Below are 15,785 nucleotides of genomic sequence, written 5' to 3' on the forward strand. Positions count from 1 at the left end.
AATGAGCGATTTTGGCCACATATAATTGACCTCTGACCTTGAAGGATGACCTTGACCTTTCACCACTCAAAATGTGCAGCTCCATGAGATACACATGCATGCCAAATATCAAGTTGCTATCTTCAATATTGCAAAAGTATTCATAAAATGAGCGATTTTGGCCACATATATTTGACCTCTGACCTTGAAGGATGACCTTGACCTTGACCTTTCACCACTCAAAATGTGCAGCTTCATGAGATACACATGCATGCCAAATATGAAGTTGCTATCTTCAATATAGCAAAAGTTATTGCAAAATGTTAAAGTTGGCGCAAACAGACAGACAGACCAACAGACCAACAGACAGAGAGGGCAAAAACAATATGTCCCCCACTACTATAGTGGGGGACATAAAAATGTCAACCAAATGGTATATTTATTACTTATTTGCTAGGCTACCGATTTTCATTTTCTGCAATCAAACGATATGCAAAATTTATTTCAAGTGCAGAACGCGTACCATTTTTCGAACTGTCGTTTTCGGATACATTATTTTTCGCTGATTTAAATTTATTTTCGAAGTTCTTTATAGAAGAAATAGAATGCCGAATACACATGCGGCAATACAGACGATGTGGTTAATATCATTTAGTATTGTATTCACTTGAAATTGCAATTGGAAAGACTATAACAAAGAACAATTTGTAAGTCTCTGGGTGGGGTGGGGGGCTTTGCCCTTTATTCCTGTTGGGTTCCTTGTTCTAAGACCTCCGGCCTAATTTTCAGGATTTCAAATTTGGGACAACATACTCCACTGTTAAGTGTACATGTACACATTAATTTATGTTTGTACTTTGAAAAGTACCATAATAATTACTTCTATGTTGAAAACTGCATGTTATATTATATGTGATATGCATTTGTCATAAAAAGAAATATGAACAAGTTGATAGTATATATTATTAATTCAAAACCACTGTTTGCGCGCCGAAAACAAAATCTGGTTGGCTCAAAGAAATTTTGGGCCAGCGCTAGCCCTGGGTGCAACTACATATGAAGTTTCAAAGTTGCAGGTGGAAGCACTTTGATTTTAGAGCCTATGCTAAAGTTTGATATTAGAGGTCACAGTGACCTTGACCTTTGACCTAGTGACCCAAACATGGGTGTGGCGTGTAAAACTCATCAAGGTGCATCTACATATGAAGTTTCAAAGTTGTAGGTGGAAGCACTTTGCCAATGTTAAGGTTTTAGCACGACGCCTACAGCGGATGTCGGACGAGCTGGCTATGACAATAGCTCGGGTTTTCTCCGAAAACAGCCTCGCTAAAAATCAATGAAAGATATATCTGCATCAACAATAAACCAATAGATGTATCAGCAGCAACAATCTATGACAAGATGTATATGCATCAACTATCAATCAAAAGATATAGGGTTATTTTTCAGCTGTTTGGGAAGATAGCCCATGGCTTTGAAATTGGGAATTTTAGCAGCATTTTCAAAAAAATGGGAAAATAAATCGGGATTTTTTCCCGATTGGGAATTTTTAGCAAATTTTTGGGAAAAAAATACTTTTTGCGATTGGGAATCGGGCCAAAAAAAACCTGAGATATATCTACACCAAGAATAAGTTGAACAAAAATATAGCCTTACTCATCTATCCAGCCATTGTCGTAGAACATCTCTGCTAAGTATCGTGCCTCCTTCATCCAGCCCATGTTCTACATTGAGAAAACAGCAACAAAAAAACAGCAGGAATATACTGATATTAAATGTGTATTTTTAAACAACCAATAGTTAACTTAACCAATATCACAATGAACACATCTGAAAACTCTAGTGTGTTTCCTGGATAGAACCAGTACTTGTTGTCTTCTGGTGAGATCTATAGAACGCTACAACAGTGTGGATTGAACCAATGACTTCCCGGTTGCTGGTCGACACTACATCCAAACTCATATTGACATTTCAGCATGACCAATTGTTATTTTGTCATTCATTTAATGATTTAAACAACAAATCTAGCTTGAATGCAAAATGAACAATTTTTCAGACAAAAGAGAGCTCTCCATTGAAAACAACAAATAAAATTAGAGAATAATCAAATGTACAACACAGATCCTAAAAAGTAGCATGATGTTTCTGGATGTGAACGTTGAAAAAAGGGAAACTTTTGTAATTGTGTACAAAAGATGATAAAAATGGCACAACTTCGTATCATAAAACATTCAAACTTAACCCTGACAAAAGTAGGAATTTTTTGTTTGTTCTACGGGAAGACTAACGTCCACGTTGAATCTAGTAAATCCCCCTTAACTAAGAAACAGCGGGTATTCAAATTCTTCTTGAAATCCTGCATACCTCCCTGCTTTTGGCCATTTTAAACTGACCAATGAGTGCATTGCTGATGGACTCTCTTTCCGTGCTGCGCATGTAACCAAGCTTATACACCAAGTCCTTGGCAGCAATCTGTCTGCCATGCTCTGTCATGGCGAGGGCATAGTCCAAGTACGTGGCATAATCAGACTCAACAATCTTCACCCTCTGTGATTGCTCTTTCTCTGACACGTTCTCTTTGTCAGCATCTTCTGCAACAAGAAAAATCAGGGGCCTCATCATTCATTAAGACCCTGGAGGCCATTTTTTTAATAATCTACTTTTTCAAGCTTTAATAACAATGAACTAAGATTCCCCACCTGCTTTTTTAATTCATCCATCTACTTTAAAACTTAATAGACCCAGAATAAAAAACAGTGTTTGTGATGAAATTACCACAATTTTCAGTCCCAAAAATATGAGCCTCAATTTAGGAAAACAGGGCTTAATGCATATGCGTAAAAAGTCCTATATTAGCTTGTGCAGTCCACCCAGGGTAATCAGTGAATACTATTCGCTTTTATGGAATTTTTGGTTTAACCCTTTCACACTTAGAAGCAAAGTGAAAATGGCTATGTGCAAACAGCATCAAACCAGAACAGTCTGCGAGTAACTCGCAGGCTGTTCAGGTTTTATGCTGTTTGCTGCTCATCAGTATCTAAGGGTTGGAACTGAAACCTTTAAAACTTGGATCTAGTAAGAAAGGCCATTAATAAAATTCAACTTTCTAAGGGACTACAAATGCGTCAAAATACGTATCCAAGTGGTAAAGGGTTAAAGAAAGTTTCTTATAACAAATGAAAATCAAAGGTGAAAGTGATGTGAAAGTAATCTGGGACAACACTTTACACAGATGCATTAAGCCAAATTGTCCCAGAAAGACGCTCATATAAATTTCAAGCGCCACAGAACGGGTACCCATTTCTGTGTATCCAGAGTTGACATGGGCAAAGGGGCATTTCTTGTCCTTCCAGCACTTCTGCCCTTTCTTGAAGTACTTGCACACCTTCCTATCACGTTTACCTGCAAATCCACGGCAAAGCGGTTAACATCCATTATAAAATGAGCCCTGTTGTAAGAAAACTGGTTTTAATGCATAAACAAAGTGTCATCTCAGATAAGCCTCTGCAGTCTAAACTTTAAAGGCAAAATTCCATAAAAGTGGAAAGTGTTGTCCCTGTTTAGCCTTTGCAGACTGCACAGGCCAATCTGGGATGACACTTTACACACATGCATTCAGCCCAGTCTTCCACGAAACAAGGCTTACATATTTTTTACAATTAATCAAAGCAAAATATTATGAAGTTGAAACCTACAAATATACACATTCATTCTAAACAAGCAAATTCATTGAATTGATATCCCTCGCCAAATAAATTTTGTTTATGGATGGGTGAAAATCCCTTGATATATGCTATAATCATAAAAAATAACTAGAAATGGCGCGGCAGAGGCCGACGCATATCCCCACGCCGCATGTTTGACCCAGGGGCACCCCAGGGTTGGTAATGGGGCCATGCATAGTTGAGATTGACCATATTGTCATAAGAGCAGTTCAGTATCAATTAGAAGTGAATTGGTGTGGAAATGAAGAAATTATAGTAAAAGGCAATTTTGGATGGGCGTGGCCTATGTGGGCGGGGTGCCCCAGGGTTGGTAATGGGGCCATACATAGTTGAGATTGACCGTATTGTCATAAGAGAGGTTCAGTATCAATTTGAAGTGAATCGGTGTAGAAATGAAGAAATTATAGTAAAAGGCAATTTTTGGTGGGCGTGGCCTATGTGGTCAGGGCGCCCCAGGATTGGTAATGGGGCCATGCATAGTTGAGATTGACTGTATTGTCATAAAAGAGGTTCAGTATTAATTTGAAGTGAATCGGTGTAGAAATGAAGAAATTATAGTAAAAGGCAATTTTGGGTGGGCGTGGCCTATGTTGGTGGGGCGCCCCAAGGTTGGTAATGGGGCAATGCATAGTTGAGATTGACCGTATTGTCATTAGAGAGGTTCAGTATCAATTTGAAGTGAATCGGTGTAGAAATGAAGAAATTATAGTAAAAGGCAATTTGGGGTGGGCGTGGCCTATGTGGGCAGGGCGCCCCAGGGTTGGTAATGGGGCCATGCATAGCTGAGATTGACTGTATGTCATAAGAAAGGTTCAGTATCAATTTGAAGTGAATCGGTGTAGAAATGAAATTATAGTAAAACTGCAATTTTGGGTGGGCGTGGCCTATGTGGGCGGGGCGCCCCAGGCTTGGTAATGGGGCCATGCATAGTTGAGATTGACCGTATTGTCATAATAGAGATTCTGTATCAATTTGAAGACAATCGGTGTAGAAATAAAGAAATTATAGTAAAATAACCTAAAACAAGGTGCGTTTGTGAAACACAATGTCCCCCTATATGACGTTTGACCTTGAAGGATGACCTTGACCTTGACCCTTCACCACTCAAAATGTGCAGCTCCATGAGATACACATGCATGCCAAATATCAAGTTGCTATCTTCAATATTGCAAAAGTATTCATAAAATAAGCGATTTGGGCCACATATATTTGACCTCTGACCTTGAAGGATGACCTGACCTTGACCTTTCACCACTCAAAATGTGCAGCTCCATGAGATACACATGCATTCCAAATATCAAGTTGCTATCTTCAATATTGCAAAAGTATTTATAAAAAAAGCGATTTGGGCCACATATATTTGACCTCTGACCTTGAAGGATGACCTTGACCTTTCACCACTCAAAATGTGCAGCTCCATGAGATACACATGCATTCCAAATATCAAGTTGCTATCTTCAATATTGCAAAAGTATTTATAAAAAAAGCGATTTGGGCCACATATATTTGACCTCTGACCTTGAAGGATGACCTTGACCTTTCACCACTCAATATGTGCTGCTCCATGAGATACACATCCATGCCAAATATCAAGTTGCTATCTTCAATATTGCAAAAGTATTCATAAAATGAGCGATTTTGGCCACATATATTTGACCTCTGACCTTGAAGGATGACCTTGACCTTTCACCACTCAAAATGTGCAATTCCATGAGATACACATGCATGCCAAATATCAAGTTGCTATATTCAATATAGCAAAAGTTATTGCAAAATGTTAAAGTTGGCACAAACCAACCAGCCAACAGACCAACCAACCAACAGACCAACCAACAGACCAACCAACAGACAAGGCAAAAACAATATGTCCCCCACTACTATAGTGGGGGACATAATAAAAATTATTAAAATCTCTGACCCGGCCCCACCCCAACCCCCATAACTTTTGACCTAGGGGTCAGATCAAAATTCCAAATAGTGCAGGGTCGCACATATGCTACCATGTGTGTAACTTTCAAGATTCTAGTGCTAATAGTGTAGGAGATAGTGGCCAGGATGGACAGACAGACAGAAGGATGGCAGAGATAACCACAATATCCCCACGCTTTTCAAAAAGCATGGGGATAATTAAGTGTAGGGTTATTATTTGTATGCATTGAAATTCTTCTCATTGATCTCTTTACACCCATGACATTTTATGTTGTAATCTTGAAGCATATATGAGATAAAGCCTTGAAAAGTTACACCATACAAAACAATAAAGGGCAATAACTATTTTCATGTTGAAATGTTGTATCGTATCTGAAATACAGCCCTGAAATGTGCCATCATACAAAAACAACAAAAGGGCAATAACTCTTATTAAAGAAAGTGAAGGGTTATTATGGTTCTTAAGCATGGCACTTCTCATTAATATCAATACTACCATGAAGTTTCATGTTGAAGTCTTGCAACATATCAGAGATTTAGCCCTGAAAAGTTACATCCAATAAACAAGAGATGTGTTTGTCAGAAACACAATGCCGCTTTGAAATAAAATTTCAATAGATCATTTGGCAGGTTTTGAAATTATCTCCCTTTTAAAGCTTATAACTTCCCTTGGATTGTATTTTTTTAAACTTTGACCTTGAAGGATGACCTTGACCTTTCACCACTCAAAATGTGCAGCTTCATAAGATTCACATGCATGCCAAATATCAAGTTGCTTTCTTCAATATAGCAACAAGAGGGCAAAGATGGCCCTAGTTCGCTCACCTGAGAAGTCGGTTCATTCAATCTTTACCAAATGTCAAACTTGACCTAGATATTGTCCAGTAAAACATCCTGGTCAAGTTTCATCATTATTTCATCTGCGAGTCATGATCAATGTACCTTTGAAGTTTCATGATCCTAGGCGTAAGCTTTCTTGAGTTATCATTCGGAAACCATTTTTCTAAGTTGAGTCACCGTGACCTTGACAGCCATTGTGTGAAAACGTTTTTTGTTACTGTGACCTTGACCTTTGACCTAGTGACCTGATAATCAATAGGGCTCATCTGTGAGTCATGATCAATATACCTATGAAGTTTCATGAACCTAGGCATAAGCGTTCTTGAGTTATCATCCAGAAACCATTTTACTATTTCAGGTCACCGTGACCTTGACCTTTGACCTAGTGCCCTGAAAATCAATAGTGGTCATCTGCAAGTCATGATCATTGTACCTATGAAGTTTCATGATCCTAGGCATAAGCCTTCTTGAGTTATCATCCAGAAACCATTTTACTGCTTTGGGTCACCGTGACCTTGACCTTTGACCTAGTGACCTGAAAATCAATAGGGGTCATCTTCGAGTCATGATCATTGTACCTATGAAGTTTCATGATCCTAGGCATAAGCTTTCTTGAGTTATCATCTGGAAACCATTTTACTATTTCGGGTCACTGTGACCTTGACCTTTGACCTAGTGACCTGAAAATCAATAGGGGTCATCTACCAATCATGATTGATGTACCTATGAAGTTTCATGATCCTAGGCCTAAGCGTTCTTGAGTTATCACCCGGAAACCATTTTACTGCTTTGGGTCACCGTGACCTTGACCTTTGACCTAGTGACCTGAAAAGCAATAGGGGTCATCTGCGAGTCATGATCAATGTATCTATGAAGTTTCATGATCCTAGGCATAAGTGTTCTTGAGTTATCATCCGCAAACCATTTTACTTTTTCGGGTCATCATGACCTTGACCTTTGACCTAGTGACCTGAAAATCAATAGGAGTCATCTGCGAGTCATGATCAATGTACCTATGAAGTTTCATGATCCTAGGCCTAAGCGTTCTTGAGTTATCATCCGGAAACCATTTTACTATTTCGGGTCATCCTTGGCATAAGCGCTCTCTCGGACCGACATGAGCAAAACAATACACCACCTCTTCTTCGAAAGGGGGGGGGGCATAATGATAAAACTGCCCCCCTCCCAGCAGCCTTGTTATTCAACTGACCAGAACCATTTTTGAACTCAACTCTCGTATCAAGGAAACAAATGTTCTGAGCAAGTTTCATGAAAATTGGGCCAAAAATGTGACTTCTACTTTGTTCACATGTTTTTACTATATACATATAGAGAAAAATGCCCCGCCCACTGGCGGCCATGTTTTTTTCACCGATCACGACCATTTTCAAACTCGTCCGAGATATCAATAAAACCAATGTCTTGACCAACTTTCATGATGATTGGGCAAAAATTGTCCCTTCTAGAGTGTTTACAAGGTTTCTCTAAAGCCAAATAGGGAAAACTGCCACTATATACATATAGAGAAAAATGCCCCGCCCACTGGTGGCCATGTTTTATCACCGATCTCGACCATTTTCGAACTCGTCCGAGACATCAATTGAACCAATGTTTTGACCAACTTCATGATGATTGGGCAAAAATTGTGACTTCTAGAGTGTTCACAAGGTTTCTCTATAGCCAAATAAGGAAAACTGCTCCGCCCACTGGCAGCCATGTTTTTTAACGGATCGGAACCACTTTTGAACTCAACCAAGATATCATTAAGACAAACATTTTGACAAATTTACATGAAGATTGGGCATGAAATGTGACTTCTACAGTGTTTACAAGGTTTTTCGTTTTTCTGACCTAGTGACCTTGTTTTTGACCCGGCACAACCCAGTTTCGAAATCGGCCGAGATTTTATTGGGACAAAGCTTCTGACCAAGTTTTATGAAGATGGGACAAGAAATGTGGCCTCTAGAGTGTTTACGAGCAAATGTTAACGGACGGACGGACATACGACGGACAAAGACTGGTCACAAAAGTTCCCCTGAGCAATCAGGTGAGCTAAAGTCATGGCCAATGTTAAAGTTTTCGGACGGACAGACCCCATATATTTGGCAATTGACCTTGAAGGATGACCATGACTTTCACCTTTCACCACTCAAAATGTTCAGCTCCATCAGATACACATGCATGCCAAATATCAAGTTGCTATCTTCAATAGTGCAAAAGTTATGGCCAATGTAAAAAAATTTGGACGGACGGACAGACGCCATATATTAGACATTTGACCTTGAAGGATGACCTTCACCTTCACCTTTCACCACTCAAAATGTGCAGCGTTGTGAAATGCACATGCATGCCAAATATCAAGATGCTATCTTCAATATTGAAAAAGTAATGGCCAATGTTAAAGTTTTTGGACGGACGGACAGACGCCATATATTAGACATTTGACCTTGAAGGATGACCTTGACCTTCACCTTTCACCACTCAAAATGTGCAGCGTTGTGAAATGCACATGCATGCCAAATATCAAGATGCTATCTTCAATATTGAAAAAGTAATGGCCAATGTTAAAGTTTTTGGACGGACGGACAGACGCCATATATTTGACCTCTGACCTTGAAGGATGACCTTGACCTTTCACCACTCAAAATGTGCAATTCCATGAGATACACATGCATGCCAAATATCAAGTTGCTATATTCAATATAGCAAAAGTTATTGCAAAATGTTAAAGTTGGCACAAACCAACCAGCCAACAGACCAACCAACCAACAGACCAACCAACAGACCAACCAACAGACAAGGCAAAAACAATATGTCCCCCACTACTATAGTGGGGGACATAATAAAAATTATTAAAATCTCTGACCCGGCCCCACCCCAACCCCCATAACTTTTGACCTAGGGGTCAGATCAAAATTCCAAATAGTGCAGGGTCGCACATATGCTACCATGTGTGTAACTTTCAAGATTCTAGTGCTAATAGTGTAGGAGATAGTGGCCAGGATGGACAGACAGACAGAAGGATGGCAGAGATAACCACAATATCCCCACGCTTTTCAAAAAGCATGGGGATAATTAAGTGTAGGGTTATTATTTGTATGCATTGAAATTCTTCTCATTGATCTCTTTACACCCATGACATTTTATGTTGTAATCTTGAAGCATATATGAGATAAAGCCTTGAAAAGTTACACCATACAAAACAATAAAGGGCAATAACTATTTTCATGTTGAAATGTTGTATCGTATCTGAAATACAGCCCTGAAATGTGCCATCATACAAAAACAACAAAAGGGCAATAACTCTTATTAAAGAAAGTGAAGGGTTATTATGGTTCTTAAGCATGGCACTTCTCATTAATATCAATACTACCATGAAGTTTCATGTTGAAGTCTTGCAACATATCAGAGATTTAGCCCTGAAAAGTTACATCCAATAAACAAGAGATGTGTTTGTCAGAAACACAATGCCGCTTTGAAATAAAATTTCAATAGATCATTTGGCAGGTTTTGAAATTATCTCCCTTTTAAAGCTTATAACTTCCCTTGGATTGTATTTTTTTAAACTTTGACCTTGAAGGATGACCTTGACCTTTCACCACTCAAAATGTGCAGCTTCATAAGATTCACATGCATGCCAAATATCAAGTTGCTTTCTTCAATATAGCAACAAGAGGGCAAAGATGGCCCTAGTTCGCTCACCTGAGAAGTCGGTTCATTCAATCTTTACCAAATGTCAAACTTGACCTAGATATTGTCCAGTAAAACATCCTGGTCAAGTTTCATCATTATTTCATCTGCGAGTCATGATCAATGTACCTTTGAAGTTTCATGATCCTAGGCGTAAGCTTTCTTGAGTTATCATTCGGAAACCATTTTTCTAAGTTGAGTCACCGTGACCTTGACAGCCATTGTGTGAAAACGTTTTTTGTTACTGTGACCTTGACCTTTGACCTAGTGACCTGATAATCAATAGGGCTCATCTGTGAGTCATGATCAATATACCTATGAAGTTTCATGAACCTAGGCATAAGCGTTCTTGAGTTATCATCCAGAAACCATTTTACTATTTCAGGTCACCGTGACCTTGACCTTTGACCTAGTGCCCTGAAAATCAATAGTGGTCATCTGCAAGTCATGATCATTGTACCTATGAAGTTTCATGATCCTAGGCATAAGCCTTCTTGAGTTATCATCCTGAAACCATTTTACTGCTTTGGGTCACCGTGACCTTGACCTTTGACCTAGTGACCTGAAAATCAACAGGGGTCATCTTCGAGTCATGATCATTGTACCTATGAAGTTTCATGATCCTAGGCATAAGCTTTCTTGAGTTATCATCTGGAAACCATTTTACTATTTCGGGTCACTGTGACCTTGACCTTTGACCTAGTGACCTGAAAATCAATAGGGGTCATCTACCAATCATGATTGATGTACCTATGAAGTTTCATGATCCTAGGCCTAAGCGTTCTTGAGTTATCACCCGGAAACCATTTTACTGCTTTGGGTCACCGTGACCTTGACCTTTGACCTAGTGACCTGAAAAGCAATAGGGGTCATCTGCGAGTCATGATCAATGTATCTATGAAGTTTCATGATCCTAGGCATAAGTGTTCTTGAGTTATCATCCGCAAACCATTTTACTTTTTCGGGTCATCATGACCTTGACCTTTGACCTAGTGACCTGAAAATCAATAGGAGTCATCTGCGAGTCATGATCAATGTACCTATGAAGTTTCATGATCCTAGGCCTAAGCGTTCTTGAGTTATCATCCGGAAACCATTTTACTATTTCGGGTCATCCTTGGCATAAGCGCTCTCTCGGACCGACATGAGCAAAACAATACACCACCTCTTCTTCGAAAGGGGGGGGGGCATAATGATAAAACTGCCCCCCTCCCAGCAGCCTTGTTATTCAACTGACCAGAACCATTTTTGAACTCAACTCTCGTATCAAGGAAACAAATGTTCTGAGCAAGTTTCATGAAAATTGGGCCAAAAATGTGACTTCTACTTTGTTCACATGTTTTTACTATATACATATAGAGAAAAATGCCCCGCCCACTGGCGGCCATGTTTTTTTCACCGATCACGACCATTTTCAAACTCGTCCGAGATATCAATAAAACCAATGTCTTGACCAACTTTCATGATGATTGGGCAAAAATTGTCCCTTCTAGAGTGTTTACAAGGTTTCTCTAAAGCCAAATAGGGAAAACTGCCACTATATACATATAGAGAAAAATGCCCCGCCCACTGGTGGCCATGTTTTATCACCGATCTCGACCATTTTCGAACTCGTCCGAGACATCAATTGAACCAATGTTTTGACCAACTTCATGATGATTGGGCAAAAATTGTGACTTCTAGAGTGTTCACAAGGTTTCTCTATAGCCAAATAAGGAAAACTGCTCCGCCCACTGGCAGCCATGTTTTTTAACGGATCGGAACCACTTTTGAACTCAACCAAGATATCATTAAGACAAACATTTTGACAAATTTACATGAAGATTGGGCATGAAATGTGACTTCTACAGTGTTTACAAGGTTTTTCGTTTTTCTGACCTAGTGACCTTGTTTTTGACCCGGCACAACCCAGTTTCGAAATCGGCCGAGATTTTATTGGGACAAAGCTTCTGACCAAGTTTTATGAAGATGGGACAAGAAATGTGGCCTCTAGAGTGTTTACGAGCAAATGTTAACGGACGGACGGACATACGACGGACAAAGACTGGTCACAAAAGTTCCCCTGAGCAATCAGGTGAGCTAAAGTCATGGCCAATGTTAAAGTTTTCGGACGGACAGACCCCATATATTTGGCAATTGACCTTGAAGGATGACCATGACTTTCACCTTTCACCACTCAAAATGTTCAGCTCCATCAGATACACATGCATGCCAAATATCAAGTTGCTATCTTCAATAGTGCAAAAGTTATGGCCAATGTAAAAAAATTTGGACGGACGGACAGACGCCATATATTAGACATTTGACCTTGAAGGATGACCTTCACCTTCACCTTTCACCACTCAAAATGTGCAGCGTTGTGAAATGCACATGCATGCCAAATATCAAGATGCTATCTTCAATATTGAAAAAGTAATGGCCAATGTTAAAGTTTTTGGACGGACGGACAGACGCCATATATTAGACATTTGACCTTGAAGGATGACCTTGACCTTCACCTTTCACCAAAAACTTATGGCCATTAAAGTTTTCGGACGGACGGACAGACAGACTGACATACACACATACGGACATACTGACACACTGACGGACAGTCCAACTGCTATAAGTCACCCTACCGAGGGCATAAAAAACTACATTTTCTTTGATCAAAAAGACACAAGGTTGCAAAATTCTCTGACAATGAAACCTGTACCGTACTAATTCAAGCAAAAATTTGTTACAAGGTACCTTTATTTCCGCTCTTCTGTGAGTGTTTTTCAACATGCTCGGGTTGTTCAATCAGACTACTGGCAGCATCTTCAACAACAGGGCAGGACTTGTCATCAACGTCTTCAGTATTTCCTTCTTCTAATGCTGATTTCTTATGTGCACATGTGGCTTGATCCATTGATTCTTTTCTCTCAGGCTCACCATCCGTCTTCATCTGTTTCTCACTGACTGACTGTTCCTTATCATGATCTGTACTGTTTACTCGCTGTTCATCAATGGTCTCATTGTTCTGCTTCTTATCAATAGCCTTTTTCTTATTCCCTGATTCATTCTGCTTAACATGATCATCTTTGTTTGTTTGATAATGGTCTGAGACTTTAAACTTGCCAACATCTGATTCTGTTGTGATTGCTGAGGACTTCATCTCAACTTCATTCTTCTTCTGGTGTTTGTCTACATCTATGTGTGTCTTGTAAGCATCCTTTCCATGATTGACATCTGATTCTGTTATCACGTCAAAACCCTCATCAACATTGGCAGAGACATTGATATCAACATTGGTAGAGACATTTATCTTGCCATCTGGAAAATAAAGAATCATAAATGAAAACAACAAGAGATGTGTCTGTCAGAAACACAATGCCCCCTATTGCGCCGCTTTGAAGCCATATACTTGACCTTTGACCTTGAAGGATGACCTAGACCTTTCACCACTCAAAATGTGCAGCTCCATGAGATACACATGCATGCCAAATATCAAGTTGCTATCATCAATATTGCAAAAATTATGACCAATGTTAATGTTTTCGGACGGACGCACAGACTGACAGACAGTTCAACTGCTATATGCCACCCTACCGGGGACATAAAAATAAACAACAAGAGATGTGTTTGTCAGAAACACAATGCCCCCTTCTGCGTCGCTTTGAATCCATATATTTGACCTTTGACCTCAAAGGATGACCTTGACCTTTCACCATTCAAAATGTGCAGCCGCATGAGATACACATGAATCCCAAAAATCAAGTTGCTATCTTCAATATTGCAAAAGTTATGACCAATGTTAAAGTTTTAGGACTGACAGACAGACAGACTGACAGACAGTTCAAAAACTATATGCCACACTTCGGGGGCATAAAAAAGAGCATATACATGAATTATTTTAGCTACACTGACAATAAATAATACATTTTAGATGAAAAATCATCAACAGTGCATTAAATGACTTCTGTGCTGGATTAAATTTCCCATAGAGATAAATGTGTGTGAATCCTTCTTTAAACAAATATTACACCATTATGATGAATATCAAATAATTTCTCAAAAGTATTAAAATCCAAGAGTTTATATAAAGGACATTTACATCTCTTGTTTTGTGTTTGTTATTATTATTATATTATAGTCATCATTTAGCAAAGTATAAACTATCAATTTGATCAACGTTTGAGCAGTACACAGGGGTTTTTTTTGCCCGAATTTATAGCCGAAATTCGGCTATGTTCCCAATCCCGAAAAGAATACTTTTTTCCCATAATGTGGCAAAAAATTCCCAATTGCCAAAAAAAAAAAAATTTTTTTTTTTTTTTTTTTTTAGAAAGAAGTCTTATGTGTATTTTATCTCAATTTTAATTCAATTACATCTAACAAAATATTATATGATTATTTTTTTTTAATTTGAATGATTATAAAGAGTTTTATAAAGTGTTAAATCAAATTTAGTATTTCCCTAATCAGTGAACTTTTTGTGTGGAAAAAAGGCTAATGAATTTATATTCCCAATTTCATGAAAATGCCGATAAAATTCCCAATTCCAAAGCCATGGGCTATCTTCCCAAAAAGTGGAAAAAAACACCTGGTACAGCCAATAACTAATTTGACTTAAATTGTGAAATTAGTGGTGTTGCTGTTTTGCTAAAAAATTCTTAAAAATAAATTGATAATAAAAGTGTTTTCAGCATTACTTTGGTTCAACTTTTAAGGCTGGATGGGAGATTTTATTTTTGGGGGAAATTTTCAGTTCGGATTTTTTTAGGTCCCATTTGGGAAAAGTATACATGTATACTTTTTCCCATTGGGAATGGGGCAGAATACTGGACCCAAATTTTAAGGAAAAAAACACTGGAATGTGTTATAACCTAAAGGCTGAATGTGTTCCCAGTCTGCACTAGTGGTAGACTCTGTCATTAGATTAGAGATGGTAGGGTCAAGCACACCGCTCTCGGTGCCAGTTTTAGTCAGGGCACAATCCTCGACAAGCCCGCCAGATGCCCCATCAGCTGGACCATCTTCCAATGTGTCGTGTTGCCTCGTTGGGTCCAAGTGGGTCTTTTCTGTTGGTGTTTCTGCTGCAGCATCATTCACAGGACCCGCCTGTGGTCGCCCTTTAGTCAACAACAACATTTGTTGTCATGGCAATGATACAATACACACTTGAATGCATTAAACACTTTAAGTCGAGACTGGATTTTTGTCTAGAAGATTTTTTTCAGAAGACACAGCCTTTAAAAAAAACATAAACAAGAATATCAGTGAAACTGATGATTGCTCCCCTATGATGCGCTTTGTCAATGTATGTGTAAATAAACACCTAAACAAATCTATTATTAGCCTCCGTGACCTTGACCTTGATCCCAGTGACCTCAAACCTCATCAAAAAGTAGAGGTCCATGCAAGGTACCTACATGCCAAATATGAAAGCAATTGGTAAAGTATTGAAGGCGCTATGAGAAACGGTAGCAAAAGTGTGACAGAAGGAAGTCTATTATTAGCCTCGGTGACCTTGACCCCAGTGACCTCAAACCTCATCAAAAGGTAGAGGTCCATGCATTGTACCTACATGCCAAATATGAAAGCGATTGGTAAAGTATTGAAGGCGCTATGAGAAACGGTAGCAAAAGTGTGACGGAAGGA

The 15,785-nt window shown here is 39.0% G+C and overlaps 1 protein-coding gene across 2 annotated transcripts in view; it reads right to left on the bottom strand.

Annotated features, from left to right (window-relative positions):
• LOC127854248 (uncharacterized) overlaps positions 1-15,785 on the bottom strand; it is a 46,199-nt gene that overhangs the window by 8,054 nt on the left and 22,360 nt on the right. For both annotated transcript variants that reach the window (XM_052389271.1, XM_052389270.1), the window contains exons 3-7: positions 15,011-15,256; positions 12,894-13,457; positions 3,277-3,381; positions 2,344-2,570; positions 1,636-1,703 (exon numbers count right to left, since the gene is read on the bottom strand). In XM_052389271.1, coding sequence (XP_052245231.1) covers positions 1,636-1,703; positions 2,344-2,570; positions 3,277-3,381; positions 12,894-13,457; positions 15,011-15,256 — 1,210 coding nt within the window. The remainder of the gene's footprint in view (positions 1-1,635; positions 1,704-2,343; positions 2,571-3,276; positions 3,382-12,893; positions 13,458-15,010; positions 15,257-15,785) is intronic.

This window comes from Dreissena polymorpha, chromosome 12, assembly GCF_020536995.1.
Source record: "Dreissena polymorpha isolate Duluth1 chromosome 12, UMN_Dpol_1.0, whole genome shotgun sequence".
In the NCBI taxonomy this organism is placed as follows: domain Eukaryota; kingdom Metazoa; phylum Mollusca; class Bivalvia; order Myida; family Dreissenidae; genus Dreissena; species Dreissena polymorpha.